Below are 27,672 nucleotides of genomic sequence, written 5' to 3' on the forward strand. Positions count from 1 at the left end.
ATTAGTACAACCTTGAAGAAAGCCCCACTCAAAAGAGGTAAGAAAAATGGTAGGCCCAACAGGGAAATGACCGCGAGACATGGTCTTAGGATGTTTACATACTATAACTTTTAAAGCACTTTCCAAGCCCCCAAAGAATTCTGACCACTACGGCTCACCCTTCACAAAGCTACAATTCCCAGCTGGCCTTACTTCACCCAGGTCAAAGACCCAGTTGGGCACACACATCCCATGCGTACACACACACACAGGTGGGGAGCCTCAGTGGCGCCCCTATGGAGGCTTCACAAGGGGCAAAAAACCTGGCTTGCCCCACCCTGTAGCTACAACCTCTGCCTTAAACTACAGAACCCAGAATGTTTTGCAGAAAAGAACGCAACTGCACACGCAGCCTTATGCTAGGCCCACAACTCCCTGAACTCCTTTCTCGGAGGTTTGCACCTGCTCTTCCTTTTGGGTCCCCTTCACACAGAGCTACGCCCTTTGCCTGAATCTCCTCCTTACCTGAGAGGGGGGAGCTGCTGTGAGAAGCAAGGAGCTTTCTGCCGAATGGGAGAAAGGCTGCGGGGTCTGCAAACTCCACCAGGCGATTAAGTCCTCCTGTTATAGGGACATTTGATCTTCTGGAGAAGCTCATTGGCCACCAGGCTCACAACACTGGGGAGGAAAAGAGCAAGGAAAGGGAGAGGGCTGGGAAGGGGGTGGGGAAGAGATGGGAAAAGGTCATACCAAGTATAGGAGCAGCTGAAGGAACTGCACCAGGCTGAGATGGGAGGGGCAAGTTTGGAGGGGGGGCATCGTATAGCTTAGGTTTCTATATTTATAAACCCAAGCAAGCAAGCACAATTTAAAGAAGGAGGTCCAGCGCCAAGGAGCTGGTGGCTGGGGTGGTGAAGAGTGGAGCCTGGTGCTCTTCAGTTGTCTACGCTATTTTAGAGCCCATTAATTGTTCCTGTCTTGACCACGCTACAGGCTGCGCGCATAAGAAGCCACGCAGATGCATTCTTCAAAAAGGTGCGAGGCAAAAGACTGTGTGCCTTTGAAGCGCATTCTTATCCCTCAGAGAATTCTGGGGACTGTAGTTAGTTAAGGGTTGCTGGGAACTGTACCTCTGTGAGGGGTAAACCGCAATGCCCAGAATTCTTTGAGGGAAAGAATGGGTGTTAAAGGTGTAGTGCGCACACTCAGGAAGGGATGTTGCTGGGATACATAGTTTCCATGACAAATTAGAGGAGTCCCAGTGCTTGAACTACGTCAGAAACAACACTGGTCTAGGGCAAACAAGCTATGCAAACCATATCACAAGCTCGGCGGAACCAGGGGTGGGGTAGCAGCAGAGCCAGCCCAAGATAATTTTGTTGCCTGCCTGAGGCAAAGGATATGCTGGCACCTACCCTGCCCCATTGCCTCTCCTGTTCCACTTACAGAAGTTGATTAGACTGGCAATTGATTGTACACACCGTACATTTAAAAGTTATTCCCACCCACCCAAAGAAACCTGGGAACTCTAATTTGCTAAGGGTGCTGGGAATTGCAGCTCTCTCAGGGGGTAAACTACAGTTCCCATGATTGTTGGGGGCACCTTAAATGTATTTACTGTATAACACTGACAAGAGGACAGTATCCTAAGCTTCACCTGAAGGCAGCCAATAAGCTTGGGGAGTGCAGGGTGGACCCCACAGCTCTGTTCTTCAGCACCACAGTTTGCCCCCGCTGCCCCCAAAATACGCTGCCTATGATGACTATCTCACTTTGCCTCATAGTACTAGCGCCAGCCCTGCCAGAGAGACACAGTTTGGCTTTCCAGATCAAAATATCAACAACAGAGACATTCTGAAGCTTGGCTTCTGACCTAAAATGGTCACTACTACATCTAACTGATGCTCTGGACATACTGTCAAATGATCACATTTCATGTTTGAGATGTTTTATTGATTTTATAGCCACAAAGACCTGTTAGTGGCCAGTGGCAGTTGGTCACTTCACTGTTTTACTCCCCAGCTTCCTTTCAAAATATTATATAAAATAAAATTCTAAAAAAATGAATTACGTCTGTATCCCATATTCCATCAAGGAACACATACATGCTTCTCCCCCCCCCCCCGCCCTTCCTCATTTTATCCACACAACAACCCTGTGGGGGTAGGTTAGGCTGAGAGACAGTGACTAGCTCATGTTCACCCAGGGAGCTTCAAGACTGGGAACATAAGAAAAGCCTGCTGGATCTCACAAAATGGAGATTTGAACCCTGGTTTCCCATATGCTAGTCCCATCACACTGGAATCACAGTGAAAAGCATGAATATCCTCATGTTGCCCTTGATTGCTTGGAAGAAGGGAGACTTCTTTAAAATATGCAAACCCTCTGATATTAAGAGCTGTGCAGTAACCGTGGTCAGCACAAAGCGCTGGAAATGCAGGATGGGAAATGACTTCCTGACAAGCATTTCACGCTTCCTTGGTTGCAAGAAGTAGAATTTTAAAGGACAGGCCTGGAAGGGGGTCTCAAACAAATAATGTATTTATTTCTCCCCGAGATAAATATGAGAATCTGGGTTCTGCCTGGAGCACGAATTCGAGACTCAGGGAGGAGGGGCGGGGAGGCGAGGGATGAAGCCCCTTGATTTAGATCAGCAAGAGAAGTACATACCAAATATTTTGCAGGCGCATTTGGACGTTTTTTGGACGAGAACGCAGCTGCTCCGTTCTGCCAGTAGGGGGCAGAGCGCAACCATTCAGTTGCAAACCCTGTTTCCACCGCGCAAAGGTATATAACGCCTTCTCCGTTGCCTTGTCTGTTCCATCACCAGCACCACCCCCGCCTCTTCTCCAAGATAGACCACTTTGGCACGGCTCCTTTGCTGTGTAACCCTATGCCATCCAGAGGGGTCGACACACACACAAACACAGAGACCCCTCAGCAGAGTTTCTGTGCTTTAGCAGCCTCTGAGACACAGAGGAGACCTTTAGGTCTGGAGCTGTAGCGGGGCATGTTTTATTTTGGGCAGGGAGCATCAGTCTCTCCCCCTCCCTTGGAAGGGAAGAGTCCAGGCAAGGATGCAGAGACCGGTTTTTAAACACGCGGAGCTGAGAGCAACAAGCTGCAGCCTTTAACCATTCAGCAACATTCAACAGGTAAAAGCCACCCGCCACCCCGGTCCCTCCCCCGATTTGCTCGTCTTTATTGCAGAATCCCTCCCCTTTGGAATGAATGAACGCCCAAGGGAGCAAATTCTGCTCACTTATACTAGAGATTTCATTTTTCTTCACATTCTGGGTTTGAAAGGAGGTGGGAGGCGCATGCATTGAAGAACCGATTTAGTGCTTCGATTTGGTTTGAAACACGGCTCTGTCGAGTGCAGATACGCACTTTGCTATTGTGTCTACTTCTCTGCATGCAGGAACGCATTTGCCACGCTTTCCCCCAACCCCCTTGTTTGAGAAACTGCTTTGTTTACCACGGTCACTTTCCAAAGCAATGGAAAGTCAGGCAGGAATCAGGACGTGAATAAGGCTGTTGTTGTTGCTGTTGGCTGCTTTTAAAAACACAAGCTGCACAAGGCGCCCTGCAGCGTTTGAAAGGAAAAGAGATGGCATCCCCAACAACGCCGATCTCGCTGCCTACTCTAGGCAGCCTTTGGAGCTGATATAACACCGTACAGTACAAGGGATTTGCTGGAGAGATGAGGTCTGTGCATTGGCAGTTATGCGTACAGGAGAAACTTATACCCAGCTAGCTGGCTTGTGAGAGGCCCCTTTCCGGATAGATCAGCTGGTTTCTTATTTGGACAGTAGTCTGCAATAAAGAAAGAAAGAAAAGTAAAGAAGATTATGGGGAAAGGACAAAATATTTAAACTTAGGTTGCAAGTACAGTATCATGTCACCTCCTTCCTAAGCGCACATGAATTAGTGCCTTGAGAAATTTGATGAATTTGTTAGTTTGGCTTCAGATGCAACCTTTCCCATTTTTCTTGTCATTTTTCTCCCCCACCCCACCCCAGCAAGCTCACTCCAGAAAGATCTGCATCACAAGCAGTACTACTGCTGCAGTAGCGTTTATTTTTGCTGCTGAAGGTTACGACTGAAACCGTTCATTGGGGTATTCGGGATCTTTTGATGATTACCAGAGGGATTGCGATGTTGCTGGACATGTTGATTTGCAGCCCTATACCCACTTACCTGGGAGCGAGCCCCAATGGACTCAGTGGGGCGCAAAAGTTGGCATGTATAGGATTGCACAGTGAGTCTTTTGTAGCATTAACACCTAAGGCTGTGTACACACTCCCTTTTGCCCTGTATCCAGTGCTGGTGGTGGTGGCTTGGGAAGCAATGTACAAATAACAGAGTATCTACCCATAAGCTATCCTGTATCTGTTCTGTAATTTCTTTTGATTTTGATACTTTCCCCCCAAACCAGTTTAGGTCTGAATGGAGAAAAAAACCCCAATCTAGCTGTGTTTTAAACTAGCAATACACACACAGCCTGAGAGTCCTATGGCACCATGCAGACTGTCACATTTATTGTCTGCCATAACAAGCTCTTATTTGATGCCTAGTTTCTTAGTACAAATTATGCTACTCACACCATTTGTGGGCATTGTGCTCCTTCATTGCATTCCATTCCTCTCTTGTTTTGTGCCATCCATTCCCATGTCTTGATTCGGCTCAGATATTCTGTTTATGGCAAAACAACCACAGGCAGCACTGAGATCTCTATAATCAATCTTTACAAAGAGTTCGCTTGATGTTTTGTATTCTTGTCTTCCAGCCTCTGCCTAATTCCAAATCATTTATTTTTAATTGGGGTCTCTAGACCCCAAGCACTGTTTAAGCCTGCCCTATGAACATTTGTGGCAAGAAAAGGGGTGCATCCTTGCACTTTCACAGTATTGCATCTAGTGACTCTGCAAAAAAATGACTCATATAAAATATTTTGTATAAAATGCTGCACCTCCATTTAGCTCCAAGATGGGGAACCTGTGACTGTCCAGATTTTATTGGATTCCTGTTCTCATCAGCCCCAGCCAGCAAGGCCAGTGGTTGGGAGTGATTAGAAAAGTTGTCCCACAACATCTGGAAGCCACCTGGTTCCCCATCTCTAGTTTACGTGGACCCTTGTGGAGCAATCCTAGGCAAGTCTACTTGGAAGTAAGCTCTGTTGAGTGCAATGGGACTTACTCCCAGGTGAATAAAACCAAAAGTAAAACAATACAAAGCAGCAGTTTGAAAAAAAGTGTTTGCTGAAATAATCTAGGAACCAATAATCTAGGAACTAAGTTAAGGTTTTCTACCTGTGCAACTTTTTCTGAATGCTGTATGGCAAAGCACATGAATATGACCTTTGGAGAGTTTGTAAGTAAACCATTTTTAACTTACCAAACATGTGGTCTTGGAACTTGAGAGGGCCCTTTTAAAGGCATAGTGGGTTTTATTTCCATGCTTTGCTTTGCTACATATCTTGTGATTTTAAACATTTTGCTGGGGTTTTCTCACCAAAGAGTACTTACCCCGAATTTGGATCTTGGCATCCGGAAATTCTCTTTCCTTTTTTAATACTGGCCCAACACAGGGAGATAAGAAGCTGCCTTTTACTGAGTCCATCCAGCTCAGTCTCATCTATTCTGACTGCCAGAAAGTGAACAGGGACAGGCAAACCCTTCTAGGCAAGATGTTCCACAATCTGGGAAGCACAACTGTGCAGCTCTCCTGGCAACCTACCTGATCTCTATGCAGTTTGCATAAACATATGAAAGCCTTCATCATCCTGACACCTTCCAGATGTTTGTACCACAACTCTCATCCCATTGTAGTCTAAAACATCTGGAGGGCACCGGACTGGCGAAGGCTGGACAGAACCTGAGACTGCACAGCAGACTTGAATTCCCAAGCAGGTTCATCCGGGAGGAGGATTGCCTACATAGCAAAGAGCCAGTAGCTACCAGCACAGCACATGCTTGCATGGAGAGGGGTCCTGTTTCAGTCCCTACCATCTCTTCCAGGTAACTGACCTCAGGCAGCAGAGCTAGGAAAGACCTCTGCCTAAAAAGCTGCTGTCACTTGGAGAAGGCAGCTCTGGGCTAGAAAGACCAACAGTGCGAGCCAGATTCCTATCATGTTTCATGGTGTGCACACTTCAGATCCCTCATAAAACCAGCTGTAGTACCTGGCTCACCTGCTGGATGCCTGATCCATAACCCATGTGAATTGTATGCATGCATCACTGTCCTAATTCATAAAATATCACTGGGTCAGGTACACCTTCTGGGTTAGTTTAAGCAACCTGCATAACAGCTACTACAGTCCTTCTCCTTGATCTTAATAGCTGTTCACTCTTGAGGAGCAAATGTAGACATTCTCTCTGCTTCAGCATCCCTTTGCTCTGTCTAGCTCATCTCTCTGCTCGTACCTTTTACCTTGAACAAGTTCTTTTCCCTTTATGCTCATGACCTAAGCACCAGCTCTTTACCTTGGACTTTGACACCTGAAATTAGTGCTGTCAGGGCCTACCCTATTCTTGTGTCCGCAAACTGATTTAACTGTTTTTCATGCTGAATTTTAAATTGTTGTAACCCACCCTGGGATTTGCTGGTGAAGGGCAGGTAATAATTTCACCCACAGCAATAATAATAATTATTAATAATAATGTTCTGCGTGCACAAATTATGTTTTCCGTGAGCTGTGCATATGTTTGACCCCTTCTGACAAAACATAGCTATAATTCTTCTTGCATGTTACAAAGTAGCAACAACATATTTGCGGTTTTGTTGTTGTTGTCTTTTTGCAATTTAATTTTCAGTTAAGATCAACAACTGACCTACAAACCTTGCTTTGACTCGAAACTCCCACCTAGAGATGGGGAAGAAATTTGCTTAGTTTGCATTTGAATGCAATCCTACCTAATTTGCACTTCTTCAAAATATACACAGCCCAAAGCAGCTATCCTTGAAAATTCACACTTCCTTGAATTTTGCGTGCAATTCTCCAACCAAAAATGTGTACTTAGGACCATATTTTAGGGCACATGTGGCTTAAAATGCTATTTTTGTGAATAGTGCTTGCAAAAATGCATATAAAAGGGGAAATACGAGTTCTACATACTAAACCCTTTTAGTATGAAACTATGCCTCAGTGCAGCTGTTAACGATGGGGCACTTTAAAGTATAGCTGAGGGATGAGGAATGGACTTGCGTGATCAAGTGCTTCTTTCCCCACTTTCTCCCTTATCCAGAGCAAATCCTATTTCCCCCTGCTGGCCTCAACAAGGGCCAGCCATTGTTTTGGCAGCAACCTCAAACGGATACCACCAAGGTCACCTGAAAGTGAGCACACCAGTCATCCTTGATAGGCTAAGGTTGTGTCATGAACATAATGGGAGAAAAAAAAGGCCTTTTTGTCTCTAGGTGCTAATGCACTGTGAAACTTTCAAGGGCACAGTATTTACCTCACAGTGATGTAATGATGGCCCAACTAGAGGAATGTTATTTCAGTGCTTCCCCACAATGCAACAGGTAGAAGGATGCTACTTGTTTTTGTTTTTTAATAAGCACATCTAAACTCTTATACTATCTTAATCAAATGTGTGTCCACATGAATTGTTTTCACTTGTCTTACCAAAATGTGCTGTTGAAAAGGGGTCCATGCTGGATCGTGTGATTTGTGGTTGCAGATTGTTTCCAAGTTTTCTGTTGAGAATTGGCACATGCTTTTTCTGCACGCTGCCGGTTGTACTGTCTCTTGTTTTCTGACTAAACTAGGGGCTCCTCCAGGCTTCCTTTTGTGCTGTGTTCCTAGGCACAGGCCTGTGCTTTAAAGCAGCACTTTCCCTGTGAAAACCTGTTCTTTACCGCTGATTTGGAGCCAACAGCAATCCCTGGCAAGCATGGGTTGATTCAGCATTAAAGAGTGGGTTTCCACAGGGAAAGCACCAGGGCAAAAAGAAGAAAAGTGTTCGTACGTGTGGTTTTAAAGGCCAGACCTGTACCTAGAAAGCTGGGGCAAAAGATAAGTGTGGATGAGCCCTTTATGTGATATGAACTATCCATGATTAGGCTCTTGATAGGCTGAGCTATGCTAGTCCTCTCTCACTCACACACATTAGCAGCCTCACATAGCTTATCTGCTTTCAAGATCAGGGAAAGAGCACTCGATGAGAGTGGCCTTTTAACCCTTATCTTCCTTGCAATCTAAATTGCCATCTCCTGAAAGCAACTAGGAAAGAATTAGGTCAGGGGAAAGGGAAGAGGGGAAAAAGGTTAAACACCATCTCCCAGAGCACCCCTTCTCTAACTCTAGCAAAATAACAGCCCCAGAATATTCTCCTTACATGTCTCCCATGTCACATCTAGTTTGACCCTTCAGAACCTCCAATGTAATTTCACTGAATGCACCTCTGTCTTCATCAATACACCTTGGTGATTTCAAATGCTAGAAGAATCTGAATATTTGTTTTTTTCACAAAGCCATCTTTAAATTCCCTGCTTTTCTGGTACATGCTGCATCAGATGTTTTAGCATCAACATGCAGTTGTGCAAATCCATAATCTAATAGTCTAATAGGTGTGTGTGTGTGTGTGTGTGTGTGTGTGTGTGTATCTGAGACTTGCAATGCAAGTGGGAGGAAGCACATAAGCACAAGAATCGTGTGAGGATTTATTCCAAGGCAGCAAGGGAATAAGGAAGTGAGAAGAAACATGAGTGTAGGTTCAGACATACCCCAAAGAAGAACCTGCTAGAAATATAACCTTCACTAGTTAGGACTGTAATTTGGGAAAACAGAAGAGCAACTCTGTCTGAGTTCACTTTGATGCAAGATTGCAATAGGTGTAATTAACAGGCTTCCATTTGCGTGGAAGTCCTACACAGTTATATGAGAGTAAGCCCCCTTGAACTTCTGAGTAGATATGGCTAGGATAGCATTGTTACTTAATGACATTTCTTTTACTGATGCAAAATCATTCAAGGTGTGATTCTACCCAAACCCTCAGCCCAATTATTCAGAGCCTTAATAGAGATGCTGGTGAAGACTAGATATAACTATAACCTTCAGGTTTGAAGGGCTGTCTATAACAAATGTGTTTTTGTTTGCTGGGGTTTGCCGGAACACGTTTGGGTTCTGTCAACGGCAGGGAGTCTTTGCTGATATGTAAAAATCTTAGATTGTACTGTCATAGAGGAGATGCAATTTCAGCAACTGGATCCATCTTCTGGACCTTACTGGATTCTGATAAGTTCATCATTAGAAGTGGACAACTGGAATCCCAAACTCATTTTGGAATTGCAGCAGAACCTGTTCTACTAAATTAAATTTTGTGGGAAATAACTCAATGACTTCTTCCATCTTTTGAGCCTTATCTTCACCAGTTACCAAGCCCTGTATTGTCATTAACTCTATGTTTGTTGTCACTTCCTATCACTGAGACTGGGAACCATCCTCCCTTACCATTGGCCCTCATATTCCTCAACTGTACCTTATTTTTAGATCCATATTTCACATGCCCTAGAATAACTAGATAGACAGGAGAGCTAAGGGACTAGTAATAAGATACGGAGGTTGATGGCACTCAGACTAGGTCAGAAGAGGCCAAAACTTCTTGCCATGTGAATCTTCAAGCATCCTTTCTGGAACACATTGGAAATTTATCTGCACTGTTCCTGGCAAGCATCAATGCAGCTCTCCAAACTGCTGCCCTCTCTTTTTTAGTTCTCATAATGCTCAATAGGGGATGCAAAGAATGCAGGCTTATGGGAAATGAAATCACCCTTTCACCATGGGTGATAGGATCTGGACCACAGGTGCAACCTACTATAAACACATGGGTCAGTGTGTGCATACACCCATTTCAGCAGCTTCCTGTTTTTCCTATCATTATTATTATTATTATTATTATTATTATTATTATTATTATTAATAATTATTTATTATTTATTATTTATTATTTTTTATTATTTATACCCCGCCCATCTGGCTGAGCTTCCCCAGCCACTCTGGGTGGCTCCCAATCAAGTGTTAAAAACAGCACAGCATTAAATAGTAAAAACTTCCCTGAACAGGGCTTGTATGGTAGACGTTGCCACCATAAGAACTTAGAACAAGAATGCAACTTTCTGAGTCTTGCAGAAACATGACTGAACTTCCTTTCCTGCCTGAAAACTGGAAGGGACCAGCCAGGCTCATCCCTATCATCAGAGCTTGGTGACAAGGAACTAGTAATACAGTGGGGATATGAACCTCTCTCCTATTTCCTTCCTTTCCCTGTTACCAGCCAAGCAAGGCTGAAATTAGTAAGGTGAAACTTTGAGCAACTGGAGGGGGCACACTCAGGGTTTCCTCTCATCTGAGGTGCAATTAAGAGGCTATCCCTCAGTAGAGCGGCTGAACCCTCAACAGGCAGCAAAAAGGGATAGAAGCTGCAAGGAGGAAGCTGCTAATTAACATTACAGGGGATTTTCGCTGCCTGGGACTTACAGCTGCATAAGCATTATGGATATTTCTTGGCCATGAGGGTGGTGTTGCTGAATAATATAGCACCATTAATGGTACGGAATCACCATTTTAATTCCACTTCTAGCTCGTTTTCGAAAAACACTACTTCAGCAGCACTAAAGAGCTGTACTGTCGAAGCAACCTGAATTCCCAAATAGTATCCTCATGCTATAATTAGGTCATGGAACTTTCCATGTGTTAATGGAGATGGGTTTTTATAGAAGTGCCAGTCACCTGGATCTTTTTCCCTCCTAGAAATAGCATGTAATCTCATCAATATCAGAATTCAGTGTTGCAAACAGTTACTCAGTAAATACAGAAAAACAAAGCATATTAGCTCTCACTATTCCATAGTTTTCATGAAAATGTACTTCAAATATTGGTCCTATAGAGAAACTGAATGTGCCCCTTTTGGCCAACAGGATTATGGCATTCAGTTTCCCCAGCTACCACTAAGGAAATTTGCAGCTGTTCTGTTCCTTTGTTTTCTGCTGTCACCTGCCTGGCCTTTAAAGCATAAGGAAGATGGGGGCTCTGTTTCACACCTAATGTTACTGGGCTGAACTTCAGTGTGGCTTATTTTTGTCAATTTGGTGTCACTTTCTGTAGGCCACTAAAGTCTTGCTATTGACACAGCCTTTTGAGGTTAAGAAGCTTAACTAAGGAAGTCTTTATTTCCCTACTCCGAATCTCTGAAGACCTTAGAAGGAGAGGGGAGGGATGGAGAAGGAGAAGCAGGGAAACAGCATCCAGAGAGAGAGATTTGCATGGAGAGACAGTGTGCAACCAGGGTGGAATCTACATACACATAAAAAGGGTTCCGAAAATGCTTTTTAAAGGGTGTTTTAAAAAATACATTGAATTTTCCATAAGGCTCACCATTGCCATCTAGTGTCACATTGTATATTGCGCTTAAAACACACTTAAAATGTATAGCGGAGTCCCAGGTGGTTTGTCTCCCATGTTGCAGGTGGCGGGGAGGAAAACTGCCAGGGTGAGGGGCAAAGGAAGTTGGAGGAGAGGCAGAGGGCTGTCCATTAATTGTTGGAAGACTGAGGTGGTGGTTTGAAGTTCCTTTCATTTGCTGGCTTAATCTTGGGTTGTTGTAGTAGTTGAGGGGTGGCCAGTCCTAAACAACTTGGGACCAAGATATCAAAGGGATCATCTTATTCCCTATATACCTGCCTGATCACTGAGGTCATCTGTGGGTGCCCTTCCTGTGGTGTCGTGGTCCAACACCAGAACAGAGCAGGGGCGAGGAACCTTTGACCTCCCCCCCCCCCATGTTACTGAACTCTGCTTGCTGGGGCTGATGAGTGTCATAGTTCATTAACATGTGGAAGGCCAGAGGTTCCCCTCCCCAGGATGAGAGTCTTTCATGTTTGCACAGTGGAGCATGATTCCTCTGTACTTTTTGTCTTCTGCTAAATCCTTTTGTTTAGAAGTATGAACGTTGAATTTTTTTTTTAAAAAAAACTTTTTAAAAAAAAATAAATTGCCTGCATATTCCTATCAGTGTACCTAAGAGCAATTCATAGGCAGTTAAAAATGTATTGCAGCTGCTTTATTGTATTATTCTTGTATGTTAACTGATGTGTATTCCTGGGCCCAGCCTAATGGGTCACACATGAATCTCTCTCTCTCTCTCTCTCTCTCTCTCTCTCTCTCTCTGTGTGTGTGTGTGTGTGTGTGTCCCTTTAGTTGATCAATTTCTAGGAAAACATAACAGACTACACAGCACCATATTGTGAAAATCATGAGCCCTAGACCTGATCTGTTGGCCTGTTTTTATAAATCCAGCCCTGGGAAAAGCAATCCTTTTTGCAGGGAGAAGGGGTGGGGTCTGGAAGAGAGAAATGAGCACTGAGCCAAGTATAGATATTGTCTCCTGTTCTACCAGCTTTCTGAAAACCAGCGTATGAGAACCTCTGGCATGGAGGGCAGCTGCCAGTTTTCTTCCTAGCATGGGAGAAAGCAAATGCCATATCAGTAATGCAACCCACTGTTAAGCAGCCATGTGAATAGAAGTGAAGTATTAAAAAGGTAAAGGGACCCCTGACCATTAGGTCCAGTTGTGGCCGACTCTGGGGTTGCGGCGCTCATCTTGCTTTACTGGCCGAGGGAGCTGGCATTTTCCACAGACAGCTTCCAGGTCATGTGGCCAGCGTGACTAAGCTGCTTCTGGCGAACCAGAGCAGTGCACAGAAACGCCGTTTACCTTCCCGCCGGAGCGGTACCTATTTATCTGCTTGCACTTTGACGTGCTTTCGAACTGCTAGGTTGGCAGGAGAGGGACCGAGCAACAGGAGCTCACCCCGTCGCGAGGATTCAAACCGCCGACCTTCTGATCAGCAAGTCCTAGGCTCTGTGCTTTAACCCACAGCGCCACCCGTGAAGTATTAGTGAGTTTTAAACTGTCGTTGTAGCCTGGGCCAGTGTTCCACATAGTAAGGACTCTTACCTTTCCTTCACGCTTTTCAGGCATAGTCAACCTCTGTGTCGAAGCATTCTCTTTTTTGCTCCAGGGCTTTCCCCATGAAAGCCCATTCTTTACCACTGAATCAGAGCTAAGGGCAATGCATGAAACCCCCAAATTGCCATTTGTTGCCATAAGTGTGGATAAACCCAAGGTTTAGTTTAGCACATTTCTGAACTCATAGACTCATGATTAAACTCTCTTTATCACGGCCCATGAGCTATAGCCAAGAACAGACCTTGGTTACAATTCACAGGTAGGAAGAAGTGTGTTCAACTATGAGCCAAGGTTCAGACAACACCTTGACTTTGCTCTGTGTGGAATTTTAAAAGACCAGAGAATAGCAAAGCATCCAGGAGCCCACACATTCACACTGCCCCAAGTCAGCCATAAGGCAGCTTGCCAGGATATGCAGATCAGGCTATTTTGTCCAGATGCATTAGAAAACCACTCAGGATATCCAAATGTGAAACAGATTTAATGACTTATCTCATTCGGTTTCTTAAAATGTGGAGTCTTTGATCATCTGGAGTTCCCAACTGAGGCACTTACAGAGGGACAGATCATCAGTGGGATAAGAGAGATATTGCTGTCCGGTTAACTGGCCAGTTTTTCTCCTGGGATCATCACTGATATGTTTGAATATTTTCTAGGATTGGAGAAACCCACAAAACGTTTATTGCCTATGAATTATGGAGGGAGAGAGGAAAATCTCATCCGTTTACTTCAGCAGGCAGAATTTTAATGAGGGGAATAGTTTTACAGTTAGACACTGTTTGTTGCATAGCTGAGAAATTAAGTCAGTAAAATTCTGGAATTGGAAGAGAGGTTTCAGGTTTAAGACACTGATGTTAATGGAGTGCTGAAAATCCACACCAGGGAAGGAATTTAACGTAGCGCTATGGCGGTGATTCCCTCAGCGCAAGCATTTCTGCTTGCCAGACAGAACAATCCACCCTCTCCTCCCCCTGCAAGCTGTTCTGGGGGCTCTCCCAGTCCTGACAGAGCCCAGAGGGAGGTGAGGTGGAAGCCCCATTGTGCTAGTGGAAGTCCTCACACAAGCTTCCACCAGCAGGACTCAGTAGCTGAATCCACCCCTAAGCAATATACAGTGGTACCTTGGGTTACATACGCTTCAGGTTACAGACTCCGCTAACCCAGAAATAGTACCTCAGGTTAAGAACTTTGCTTCAGTATGAGAACAGAAATCGTGCCCTGGTGGCGCGGCAGCAGGAGGCCCCATTAGCTAAAGTGGTGCTTCAGGTTAAGAACAGACGTCCAGACTGAATTAAGTACTTAACCTGAGGTACCACTGTATCACATACATTGGTCAGCAGTCAACTAAGTTTCATTCAGAGCAGGCCCACTGAAATTAATAAATCTAACTATTAATTTCAAGGTGCCTACTCTAAGTAAAAGTCAGCTGAATACTGCCCATGAAGTAATCACCTAAAATATACTGTGGGTGGTAGCCAATGTTATTCATATACAAAGTAGACCCACTGAAACCTGTTAAACCTCTGGCATGTCACATTGATTTCAGCAGGTCTATTCCAAGCATGACTAGCATTGTACATCATTGCAGGACAAAGAATACTGGCCCTAAATCAAGACTTCCTGTTGCCATTTTATATACTCTTTTGGCCTTCAGTTCTACAAGTCACATTCTCCAGCAATCTAAATATTTAGGACTGTTGCAGTCCTAGAAATACCAGACAATTTCTTCACACATTCCATTTTTTAGTTGTATGCTTAAGCTTGCATTCGCCTAAAATATGAAATGGAACAGGATACAGGTGGGAGATTTTTACACAGATGCACTCAGTGCTAGGCTTGGCTGCAGCCTCTAGTTATGTGCGCACTCCACGCCCATAGCAAGCTTGGGTTTGTTGCGGTGCAATGTGTAAGACATCCTTTATTTATAAAACAATGGGATTTATCTTCAAATAAACGTGTTAAGGTTTAATGTGGCAACATTAACGAAGCTATATTGATTTAAAACTAGCTCCAAGTCATGCACAGCATCAAGAAATGTAGAGAAGGCGCCAGCCTGGTGCCTACAACCAGCTGTGAAATACAGGAGTCCAGAACTCAAAGTGGTCTGGCGGTCAAGCTGCCCTACTCCATTTCACTAATGGGTTAACCTGCCCATCTGCACATTGGTGGACGTCAGAAAGGGCTCCATGCACATAGAGTTGTTCCATGCAGCACAAGGAGCTCCACACAACATGCTGGCACACAAAGATATAGTGGAGATTGGCGCAGTAGAGCAAATGGGCCATTGTCCTACCAAGCTCAGGCTGTCTTCATTGCCTGCCTCCTTACTGACAACCAGTCCAGTTGGTGACACTGCCTATCAGCCTCCTCCACCTTAATCTCAGTGTTGCCTTTGTAGAATTCAGCAGGGAGGGGAATGGGACCAAAGCATAATTAGTTAGCTCTGCCAATCCATCTGGGTTCACCTACTGTTGTTCTTCACCATTGGGTCCACCACAGGGTCCATCATTGATTCTAGGTCCATCTACTGTTGACCTCCCCATATTCTAACATGTGGGCCCCAATGGGCACCAGCCTTCACTGCAAGTCAAGCCCTTCTCATGCTTGCCATGCACATAGATGGGGGCACACCTGCTGAACATGAGGCTGCATCACCTCATGAACCCTTCTATAGTTGAAAGGGCTGTAAAAATTCATTATCCTCATGGTGCACCATCTTTTCTTACTCCCACTCTGCTCTCTAGCAATTTGGAGAATACCGTTCTTGCTTAGTGTCACTTCCAGTTTAGACAAACAGAGCCAAAGGCTTTGGGGCTAAGTGACACTACAAGAGCCAAACCTTTGTTTCTCAGAATTTTTATTAAAGGCTTACAAAAACAAGTCCAGGTCACACAGAATGGTACCAAGTAGAAGCAACAGAGGAGGTGGGGTGGGGATATGTATAACATTGTCTAAGCCCTTGAGTTGCTAGTCTTGGGAGGCTAGAAGCAGGATATTGTGCCCTCCCCCTTTTTTGTACAATGAGGGAGAGGCAAAAAGTGTTTGAAGTTGGCAAGCTAAGAGATGCATTTATACTGCAAGGTGTGGCACTCTTTGCACCAAGTCAGGCACTCCTTGCAAAGTACTAGCAGCCATGGGTCCTCTGAGAGCCCATTTGGCTGTCTTCTGGGAGCTGGCCTTCATCCCAACCGATACACCAATCTGGTAACTTTGCCAGAACCACCACCATGCTCCCTTCAAGGCAGGAATGGTTCAGGTGTGAGGGGGAAGAGGCCTCCAAGGTGCACTGGGCACCAATTCATGCTCAAGATTGCATCCTGTATCATCAAAAGCATCCATGTTAGTCAAGAGGTGAGACACTGGTATGCCTTGTCATTTTGAAGGCTTAGGTGGTAGAAAGATCCTTAGACTCAGCCATAAACTCCTAAGTTTTCCTACTGCTTTCACTTTCTTGCTCACAACTCAAAAGTAGTTAAGGAAAATTAAACGTTCCTCCTTGGTTATTAAGATAGGCCCTAGGCTTGGCCAGGAGAAGTAGGCAAACCTCTCTTTTTACTAAATTAAGAAATTAGGGTACAGAACAGCACGCAAGCTAATTTTCCAAAAAAAAGAATGAAAAGCCGATCTAGAGATAGCTTTTTAAAAACAACTAGATTATTGCCACTTGAGTTGATGCTGTGTCCAAGTCTAAATGAAGTCAAACTTGGAGAGAAGCTCCCATTTGTGAAGAAATCAGTAGCTGGGTTTTGAAGCAGGCTGCTGGATTTGAGCTGGGAAGTGAAGTCATCCTTTGAACACAGTTCCTTTTTAGCAGGGGGAACATCAGCACTGCATAGAAGTATTGCCTCAGGTGTCCATCAATCATGGAGCAAGCCAACCTGTAAAAAAGAAAGAAAAACCACAAAATGGCATCATGCAGCTGTAGGTAGAAAAATGTCCCCAGATCCGCTGTCCAGTGACTCTGTTGGATTCCCAAGTACCATCTTCCCCAGCTAGGCTTGCAGGTGTCAGGAATTTTTCTCTTTGAAATATGGCAACCCTAGCCCCAGCCATCATGGTCAATGGTCAAGGATGATGGGAGTTGTAGTCAGACAGCATCTAGAGGACCACAGTTCCCCGCCCTCACTCCTGTAGTAAAGGAAGTTTATGCTGCAGGTAAGCACTTCTTGCAGCAACACACATGTGCACCCTCCTGACCCCAGAGGGCACTGCCCCTGCAGCCCTCGCTCCGAGAATGTGGCCACAGCAGACAATGAACATCAGGTGTTTGCGTCCAAGAAATCTTCACACTAGGAAAGAGCCATCACATTGCCTATAGATGGTTGGGGAATGCATTGTCAAGTGAGGGGGAGCAAAGAGGCAAAGGTGTGGTGCCAACACAGCTATTTTTACCTTTCGTAGTTAAGCCTGAAGCAAGATGCATTGGAAGCAAACCGGCTTCTAGAGCTTAAAGCAAATTCACAGTCACTTTGTTGGCCTGGGGGACCGGAGGCAGCTTACGGATAGGATATGGTGTGCAGCCAAGTCATCCCTTGCACGGCTGAGAATCCATGCTGGGTGCTCCCTGCTCTTTACTACCAATGTCTATTCTTGCCTCTTACCACCCACAAGCAACACACAGGTGGAGCCTCGCAACAGCTATTTTCTGCCCACACAGATGCCAGCAGTGTCTGGTCCCTGCCTGAAGCAAGGTCTCCCTGCTGGAGAGTCCCAAAGTCACGGCTGGAGTCCAGTCTCACAGCCAGTTTAGGCAATTTTACAGTCTCCCATTTTAACTTCTTTTCCATTGCCCAAAACAGTATTGGTCAGATTGGTTTTCTGTAATCAAGTAGGCATGGAGACTTCGTGTGTGTTGAGACATCCGTCAGTGACCAGGTAGGACTGGTTCATCTAAGAAAGGAAGCGCACATCTTCTGGCACAAAACAAAAAAATAAAAAGGAACTACGGCACTGAGGTTACTTCCAGAATACCTGTTTATTGAGCATTCATTACAGTTTGTTTGCAGAGGCGTTAGCTATGTTGTGTCAAGCAAATGTTATTCCAGACTTTCGAGTGCATTTTCCCAACTCTTTCCTGACTGCAGGAAGTCCAGTTCTAGGGGGAAATGGCTTTGCTGTGCAAAAAGTTCCAGCAAAAATTTAATTGCACAACTTGAATTTGCCAGTGTGTGACTGAATGCCACCCCAAAACAGCATCCATCTGGAATCTCACTATTACAAGTTCTCTACTCTACTAAACTATAGGATGATTAACACCAGCACACTCCTCCTTCTTTTGTAGCTATAACAGCGATGCAGAATGAAGCACTTTGAACTGAGGTCTAAAACCTCTTGTGCCTGGGAGAGAGATCATGTGCATTTTTCAGCAAGCCAGTGCATGCCGGTCAGTCAGGCTCTGCCATTCTTCTTTGAGCCAAGAGAAAATGAAGAAGACTTGGTCAAGCATAATAATAGCCCTTGCAAAAGTAGAGGGACTACAGTTTTACCTTAGCAGTTCAGCAACTGTGGCACAAGTATCAAGTTTCCTCACATCTCACTCTTCTCTCCAAGCTGAACAGCTGGTTCTATATTCGACTCGGGGATTGCAAATTACTTTTCCATCTTGGAAGCTATTCTGTTCTGCTGAAGCTAGAGGTATACAGTTGATTGAAGGCTTAAATATAAAGTGACACACCAGAGAACAGTAGAGGTCCCGCAAGAAGCAAAGTGATTTGGCACCATCTTAAAGGAAATGCTTGTTAATCCCTGGCCTTTTCACGCTTCTCTTGCTTTAGTTAAGATTCGACTTGCAAGTGTCCCAAACTATCAGAGGTCCTTGAAAAGTTACTCAGCTGCACAGTCACGATCAGTTATAAAAATGACTGTTCAGTAAGACCACACAAAATGCCACTGGGTCCCTGCACTTATTGTTCAGCCATGTGTGAAGAATTCAAAGCAGGAACTGAGGTGCGGGCAGGGGAGGAGAGAGCAGTGGGCCACACCAGATTTCTAAGTATGTCACATGATCCCAAAGAAAGGTTAACGAGAGCTTCTACCATCCCTGGCTCCAAACATGAAAAATGATATTAAGCAAAAATTTGGAGCTGGAAAAGGTTTTGGCATGGTTAGAAGTGGAAAATGTAAACACATTCTCAGAGCAATCACAATAAGGATTTTATAGATTGGAAGATATCAGGATACAAATAAAACCACCATGCTTGGGGAGTGGGGAAGAACAGCCAAGGTCTTAAATATTGGTGCCCTTGAAAAAACTCTCCTGCAGATACATTCCACCAGTTTTTGCTTCCTGTCAGCAAGTGTAAGGATCAGTGCTTTTTTTCTGGGGGTACGCATACCCCTAAACATTTTGTGAACATTGTTTGGCCTCATTGAGGGGCAGTATTTCAATATGAGTAGGAAAATGAGAGTTCCCCCTAAACATTTTTCTAGAAAAAAAGCACTGGTAAGGATTATTATTTGGAATAAAGGTGAAGAGAGGCCAACTTCCTATGTTATTACTGACTTGTAAGAAGCAAAAAAGGCATTTAAAGGTGACCTCATATCCTTTCAAATTATTTTTGGAGATAGCATTTGGTGTATATGCAGCTACCTATTAATATACCAAAGTGGGCCTACAGTCCAACATTTGTCCCTTCTCCATCTTTAAAAATCCAGGTAGGTGCGTGACAAAACAAGTTATCCAGGACTTGATCCTGGATGAGGATGCTGACCTGATTTGTGTTACAGAGACCTAGTTGGATGAATCTGAGAGGCTTAGTCTCTCTCTGCTTTGTCCACTGAGATTCTCTGTATAGCAGCAGGCAATATCTGAGTGGTGAGAAGGCAGAGTTGGAGTGGTCTATCATCATTGTGCCATTCTGACCATTTGCCCTCTCTGGCAGTCTACTTGGTTCAAGAGTGTGTATTCGAATTGCAGTAGGCAATTGTCATTGCTCCCAAACTACAATTTTGCATTGGGCATGGGGGAGGGGTAGGTCCTAGGAAAAAACAACCCACAAGCAGATCCCACGGGCCTGAAGTCTGCCCATGTCTGCTCTAGCATAATACGCTATGCTTCCTCCTGTTCCATATCATGGTCAGAAGAGCTTAACAGGTTCTACATTTTATTGCTTCTTGTGGATTTGGATGGATTAAGATTTTGAGCATCCTGAGAAAGAGGAAGCACAAATCAACCATGGTTTCTGTTTTCACCAGGTTTCTGTTTTGAAAAAGTGAGCTCATGCCTCTCCTTCAGGGTGATTGATGCAGGCCCTGCCCTGGAGGCACAAGGAGATAGAAATGTGGCACATACCTCTTTGAGTGTTACAGAAGCAGCAATTCACACTCCTCAGAACATGCAAGAACTACTTTTGAAAAAGAAAAAACTAAGGGTAATCATGTTGACCCACAAGAAAACCCAAAACCCGCATTTGGGAGTTTCAGCCCTATGCACATATGTGGCAATTTGTGCAATATAAATATATTGTGCTGCCATTTGGGTTAAAGGTGAGCTCCACCAACTGGTAGTTTGCTGTACAAGTATTCACCAGAGCTATGTTTTCAGTCAGCTCCCAGTCCCTAGATTCCAAGTGCAAATCACCCTTAAAATGACACTTGGAGACACGGTTCTGCAGACAGTGTTTTCTAGGCCCCTTTGGTAAGAGAGAAAAAAGTCAGCCTTCCAGAGAAGAAATTAGCTTGTGCTGAAAGACAAACTGCAACCTAGGCAAAATGCTGCTTGAGCCACTTGTGTACCCTGAAGTGGAAACATCTGTTCTCCATATCAAAGGCTCAGGATAAGCAAAGAGGGCTTTTCCATCTCAGTAGATGCTTTCCAGCTCCCAGAGGACCTGCTATCAGCTGAGCAATGTGTTTTGGCTAGCACACCACAGCAGCTGAAATAAGCACACGAATCACCAAGGAGAAGCACGGAGGACCCGATAGCCCCAGTGAACTTTTACGAGTGATACTCAACACCATCTATTGCTGGAACCTGCAGCTTGTACATCAGCTTTCTTAAGCTCTCATGTTGCACAGCTCACCTTTAGCTGACTCGCTGTTCATAGCGTAGCAAAGTTGGGGGAGCCAGCATGCAAAGGATCACGTCAGGAATCAATGTTGTTATTATAGATCAAATAAAGGCTATATAAGACAGTAGCAAGCCAGCATCTTTTGACCCAAATCTGCCCCATTCAAATATAAAGTGGGAGGATGGCTTAAAAAGTATTAAAAAGATCAGGGCAAGGAAGGTGCAAGACCTCAGGAATGGGGTCAGCAGCATGACCCCTTTCTGCATGCAGACCTCCTTCACACAAGCTAACAAGTAAAAGGGATCAAGGAGATTGTTGAAATCCATACAGATACTTAATGACCTGCCTTGTACATGCATCACTTCAGTTGATGGATGGTGTGAACCAAGTTCTCTCAGGTGTCATGAACCAGTTCGGAAGTTCTAGCTGGGGTGTTTGATCTAGGATGGCTCGCTGGTGTGATAAAACATGACCCAGTCTCAACATTGTTCCAGTTTAATTATCCAAAGCGGGAATAGGTGGAGCAGAATTGTTCTCACCCAGTTTCTTCAGGATTTTTAAGCTGTTGGCAGTCTTAAGTACTTGGCTAATGAATATGTTTTGGTCTTCCCTACATACATTAGTAAAGACTCATTTGCACATTCATGGAGTAAAATCATAATGAACAGTCAGGAAGTTTATATCATCAACTGATAAATACCCACTTTTTGTTTCAGGGGGTCAAGATGCTGATAACTGTGACGCCACCCCACGAGCCGGCCTCCCTTCACTCACAGGCTCCACCCCCTCCTATTCTACCAAAGCCTGGAATGGACAATCTTAAATTACAGAGACTCTTGAAAAAAGCAGCCAAGAAGAAAGCAACGTTATCAGCACAGCAAGCCGCATCATTCCGGACCAGCCTCTCCCCTGTGAGTGAAGCCAGCCCAGACTTGGAGCACAATGACCGCTCTTCCCCGCGGAAGCCTACAGAAACCACAGCGCACATCACCATCAACCTCCCTCCCCGCTTTTCCATCAAGCCTGTCACCCACCACGTCTCGTCTCCCTTCCCTAAAGGAAAACCCTTCACGTTCACCGCTGCAGAGCAGAGGAGCATTTCGGAGCATCTCAAACTCGCCATCTCGCCCTCCCCGTCGCCATTTCACAGACAGAGCACCCCTGAGCCTTTGTGGCAACCCAGAGGAGACGCACACACACACTTGCCCTCTTCGAGTGCCACACATTCTGTGTTCATTTTCCCCGAGCACCCCGTTTCCCCCACACCTGTGGTGGTGGAGACCCCAGCGGCAGTCACCCATGTTACCGAAACACACGCCTACATTCACAGCATGCAGGCACCGCAGGCAAAGACCCCCGTGTTGGAACAGTCAGCAGGGTCTCCCAAGAGGCCCACCACACCTACCCATTTGCAGACAAATCACTCGCACCCGCCACCAAGCCAGGCGCCAGCCATGCCCTTTGCAAGCCAAACCAGGCCAATTAGTCCTAGACTAGAGATGACTCCAGTCCCTGAGCCTCCCATCAGGACAGTGAAAACTGCAATACTGCATGTCCCCAGACAGCACATAGTGGTCACATCCCCAACTCCTCAGTTCCCAAGGCCTGTGACTCCAGGAAGCAACAGAGGCCTTGAACCACAAGGCGAGGCCCAGAGGCAGCCAAGTCCCAGCGCCCCTCAGAAGCCCACCATGCCAGAGGTAGTTACATCTGCTCCACCAGCTGTTGGCACCCCTGCTCTCTCACCAGAAAACAGGGCTGACAAGCAGACTGTATTGCCACAGGCACCTGCGGTTTCTCCAAGCACTGCAGGCCCCCTACCAAAGCCTAAGCCACCAGTCCCTCCCAGAAGCAAACTTAGCGGCTGGTCTCGCCTCAAAAAGCACCTGGTCGTGGAGTCGGAGGAGCCCCAGTTTCCGGTCTCAGAGGCCGAGCCAGCCAAGCCTGAGCAGGTGGGAGAAAAGAAGGCAACAGAAGCCTCTCAAGAGGGCCCTGGTCAGGGAGCAACCAAGTCCAGAGCTGTCAAGATGTGGGATGCCATCTTGTATCAGATGACCATCAGCAAAGAGAAGAAGCAGGCAGCAGAGGAAAAGGAAGTCAGGAGAGAAGGAACGTTCTCGTTCCGGCGGCGTCTGCCCCTTCTCCTCCACAGGCCGCGCTTTGACGCCCGGAAGCTGAAAGAGCTGGCTTCCAAACCCATGACAAAGATCACTACCCTGTTTGAGGTGCGCCGGATCCAAGGCCAGCCGCCCGAAGCACTGATGAGTTTCAACAGGGCTGCCTCGGGGTGGCAACTTGAAGGGAAGCAATGAATGAATCTGCATTCCCCTTCAAGGCTTCTTTTGGAGGATGCATCCTGAGCTGGGAGGAGCTGAAATAAAGACACGAGTTTGCCAAAGGAGGAATCACACAAAAGGAAAATTAATAAAATCCGTCACAGGGTTGCTGTTTGTGTACCTGCATGTAGTGACCATAAGTAAGTGAGAAAGTAACATGAGGTGAACACCTCTTTCCCCTCAAGTCTTATTTTCATAAGGCATTCAGTTTCAAGTTGAACAGCAAATTAAAAGCAAAGACCAATCGTTTTAAAGGCTCTCAAAGGCAGTTTTATACAGTTGAATCAACTGTATAACATTTCTTAATAACAAGGCAGCACTCAGCAATGTGCGTTTAAGGCTGTCATATAGTCTTTAGGCAAAATACATTCAAACCACAGCTTCAACCCATCACAAGGAGTTCAAACTAGATTCAGAGCCCAAAGTCCTGGAGATTACAAAGGACTGATACACAGAATGATGTTGCCTGGCAGCCCTCCTCAGAGACTGCATTTCATAATTCCATCACCTGGAATTGTGCTCTGCTCTGCTCTGCCCATTCATAGATTCAGCCTCTCAAACACTGATCTCAACAGCCTCCCTTGCAGATCCTAATGGCACTGGCAAGTTCATATAAACAGGGTCTCCTTAAGGCACCCAAGGATCCAAGACATTCAGAGGTTCCCAGGTCAGAACCAGCACAATGAATTGTATTCACACAGGCAGGCAATGTAGATCCCACCAGAACTGGTCTGTAATATCTTCCCTGAGCCCCAGAAGTGGGCAGGGGCATTCCACAGCAGCTGCAGGTTCTACACACTCTTCAAGGGTGATGCCATGCAAAATACATTGCAATAGATCCATTTGTGGTGTTAGCTGAGACATAAGATGACCATGTCAAGATCCTTGTCCACTAGGAAGTGGCACAGTATGAGACAAAATATGTTATATACTACAGGAATAAATAATAAAAAAAATACTCTGCCATCATTTGTCATACTGAGCCTAGCTTGTAAAAGGTCACTCACAGTTTTCTTATTGCCTTGAGATAACCAGGTTAGGGAGATTTGTGACAAAAGGTATTGTTTTTAAACCTGGGCAGCCAGGCAAGTAAAAGTGCATTGGCTGCCAGCTTCCATGATTTATTTCCAGGACAGCACTACTAAGCTAGCAGTAAGCCCACTGTGCAAGGGCACAGAAGGACTTTAGCTTTGTACATCTTCCACCAATAGATCTTAACCAGCTCACTCTAGGGCTGCTTCCACTTTTGCATTTACTTATTTACCAAGAGAATATGGCTATAGATGCAGCACAAAAATCAGCCAGGGAGTCATGCAACTCATACATGACTACAACCAAGCATGCCCACCCTGGCATTAAAGGCACTTCTGGTCACTTTTGCTACAGATACAGTATTTGCAGGATGCAAGTACTGAAAGCAACCTTGAGAAGGTGGTGGGCTGAAGTCCTCCACAATCCAAGTGCACTGCTGCTGATTCGCACTTAAGGCCAATTCACAGCCATGTTCCTCTACCCCAAAGTACAGCCAAACTGTCATTTGCCACATGTCTACACACGTGGAAAAGGTATACAGCAATTTCCATCACTGGGGTGCATGACACTTTGTTCCAACTACTTTAGGATCCATGTAGCACCCAATTCACACTCTGATTTCCTCACATGAGCACACAATCATGGATTGGGAGTGGATTGTTTGCACTGAGAATCAAGTAAGTTGCTTAATGCAGTATCTGCTCGAAATTGTATACTTAGTTATTGGTTTGGAGTTTTGTTTGCTTAACCCCCAGCATTTTAGCAGGGAATGATCCAGAGTCAGTTCTCGACCCTAGGATGCTAATGTGGCCCTTTGGACTGGGAGCATCATCAGGAGCACAGATTGCTGTTCCTTGCTCTCACTCATGCTTCTTTTTTGCAGTTCCCATACTAGCTTTAGAGCTTTTGTCTGCTATTTTAAAGCAGTTCTAGCAGAATACTTGGGGCAGTCTGTTTTGCGATGACCTTGTGCTGCAGCCTCAGAGCTTTTTTGGGGGGGTCATATTCTACCCATCCCCACACTTGTACCATGTACCAAAACAAATTCCCCATAGTTTCCACAAGGACCCATCACACTGCTTAATACTGCCATTCAGTTGAGGCATTGCTGCCACAGCAAATCGCAAACTTACCACAGCAGCATCACCAATGCAGACAGTATGGCTCTAAGGAGAGTGTTCTTCCCAGTGCAAGTGTAACCATTTAAGCATTTCAGGTGGAATTTGCAAGAGAGCTCAAAGGAGTCAGCTGCCTGAATTCTCCTAAGTGTAAAGGGAACTATAAGGCCCAGCTCCTTCCAGGGGTGCTCCAAGCTCAGGTTGCCTAAAAGATGGTTGCTAGGATGGTTGCCTAAGAGATGAGGTGTTGAGTTTTATTGCCATTTTATAGCCACACAGTTTCACCCTTAAGCTTTTATTTTTGCACTAATGGTTCTGAAAAGTGTGAAGTGAATAGTGATTTCTAATAGTGCTGTAGCTCCTGTACAGTTTCTTGTGCTTTATCATAGAGTGCAGTCATCTAATGTTCTGCTTTTCAGTGGCAGCAAACAAAAGCCCAAACATTTAAGTCCAGTCATGTGTAACTTGTCCCAACACATCTTTTTTTAAAAAAAATGCCACCACAGAAGCTGCAATCTAAAGCCAGAAGACGAGGAGGAGGAAGGAGGCGGCTTCGTAATTATTTCCTCTTATGCCACCTTTGCCCCACAATGTAGATATAGGCACCCATATCTTTCCCCCTGTAAATCAAAAAGTAGATTAGGAGACAGGAGAATTTTCAACCCCAAAATAGCACGGGCCCCTCCACAACTGCATTTTGAAAAATAAAAAGTGTTGGATACAGTTTATATATTGCTGAGCACCATATGCAGTTAAGGCTTTGAAAGATAGCTCTGGCGAAAAGCAAAAGTTCTGGAATCTCTTCTTAGGGAAGATTCAATAGGTCGGTCTTAGTAGGATTGAAATGCACTTCCACTTTGCCTGCCCAAGAGTTGCCAATAGGGAATGTTGCCAAGAGTAAAAAGGATGGTGAATAAGATACGGCACTAGTGATGGAATAAGGGCACTTGCCTTTTTCTTTTTTAAAGAAGAAAGGGTTAGCTAGCTTAATTCTCCCCTGCCATATGCAAAAACAGCTGTAAAGTTCAATCCTTTGCACAGGATGAATGATCCTTGGAAGAGCCTCAGTTGCCAAAAGTTGGCGATTCTGGCTACGTTCTGGTCACCTCCCTCCTATTTTCAGCAGCCTTTAAGAGTAAGGATTCTGCAACAAGCATGAAGGGCCCTTTCCTCCTCACCCGGTTGCAGAGCCAACATCTGGCTGACAGGTATGTTTTCCTTCCCAGTTAGTGTGCTCCACTAACACGAGCAGTGTTCATATTGAGTCACCCTGCTCTTAAAACATAATATGGCCCGTAGGTGGAAACTTCCTGCATTTTAATTTTGAGCTGTGGGACCCAAAATCCCTACAGCCACCTTTAAGGAAAGGAGCTTCAATGCATGAGTGAAGAGAAGGATCAGAAGGCATTGTGTGCTTCATTACAGAACCAGGAAATAAGCCAAGCTTTGGAGAATTATGAGGTCTTTCAGACGTAAAGGGTAATGCACGCAAAGACATAAAGGGTAATGCACAAACCGATAAATAGGTTGTGAGCTGTCTTGGGTATCAGCTGCCCTTCAAAAGTGGATGTGAAAGTCAAAGTTCAGTTTGAGCCAGTCTTTATAAATGCTCTTTTTCCAATGATAGTTTAGACGCAAGGGGATTTTGAACCAAGAAAGTACGTAGGCATATCAGGAACACAGAAAAGTAAAGTCTTAATATGGAACACAGAAAAGTGTTAAGTAAAAAGGAAGCAGGCATATTTGGAAACAGAAGTGTCAGGTAGGATGTAGTAAGAAGGGGGAAAGTAATTTGGTAAGGGCTGTGGGGCTTTTTCTGTAGGGCTTTTTCTGAACCTATAGTTCACACTACAATCCTTCACAAGACTCCGATGGAAACCTTTTTAAGATTTCCTTCCACAGCTTTGCATTGTCTGTACCTTCTTGATGCAGTTCCTGCAAAACCCAGCTACCTGAATCAAGGCTTTATTTTTTAATTACCTTTGTATATATAGATTGAATAAAGTGTTTCTATGGAGAAAAAAGTAAGTGCTGTCTTTCATGACTAAATAAATGCCATGGCATTGCTGCCCGAGAGTCATAATGCTTTCCACGGCTACCAGAGAAATCCTTCTCCCTACGTGCAGAAGAGATAATGTCACTGTGGCTCAAGACAGAGTCACTTAAGAATGGTACACAAGCAGCTGTGTGTACACAAGTCAGTTTCAGATTGGATGAGAACC

The 27,672-nt window shown here is 45.0% G+C and overlaps 3 protein-coding genes across 17 annotated transcripts in view; 1 reads left to right on the forward strand and 2 right to left on the reverse strand.

Moving 5' to 3' along the window:
- TNNT3 (troponin T3, fast skeletal type) overlaps nucleotides 1-654 on the reverse strand; it is a 48,694-nt gene extending 48,040 nt beyond the window's left edge. For all 13 annotated transcript variants that reach the window (XM_083491997.1, XM_083492007.1, XM_083492004.1 and 10 more), the window contains exon 1: nucleotides 505-654. The gene's annotated coding sequence lies outside the window, so the exon portion shown is untranslated. The remainder of the gene's footprint in view (nucleotides 1-504) is intronic.
- A 2,101-nt stretch (nucleotides 655-2,755) lies between these two features.
- PRR33 (proline rich 33) lies at nucleotides 2,756-27,474 on the forward strand. The gene is made up of 2 exons (XM_083486724.1): nucleotides 2,756-3,134; nucleotides 21,681-27,474. Exon 2 carries the CDS (start codon nucleotides 21,690-21,692, stop codon nucleotides 23,274-23,276), a length of 1,587 nt encoding a protein of 528 aa, XP_083342850.1. The 5' UTR covers nucleotides 2,756-3,134; nucleotides 21,681-21,689; the 3' UTR covers nucleotides 23,277-27,474.
- LSP1 (lymphocyte specific protein 1) overlaps nucleotides 15,796-27,672 on the reverse strand; it is a 74,854-nt gene continuing 62,977 nt past the window's right edge. For all 3 annotated transcript variants that reach the window (XR_014522334.1, XM_083488740.1, XM_083488741.1), the window contains exon 11: nucleotides 15,796-16,833. The gene's annotated coding sequence lies outside the window, so the exon portion shown is untranslated. The remainder of the gene's footprint in view (nucleotides 16,834-27,672) is intronic.

This window comes from Podarcis liolepis, assembly GCF_965112155.1.
Source record: "Podarcis liolepis genome assembly, chromosome: 1".
Classification (NCBI taxonomy): domain Eukaryota; kingdom Metazoa; phylum Chordata; class Lepidosauria; order Squamata; family Lacertidae; genus Podarcis; species Podarcis liolepis.

Excerpts from the sequence above, each read along its gene's own strand:
- PRR33 (XM_083486724.1), top strand. The coding sequence starts at position 21,690 with ATGCTGATAACTGTGACGCCACCCCACGAGCCGGCCTCCCTTCACTCA.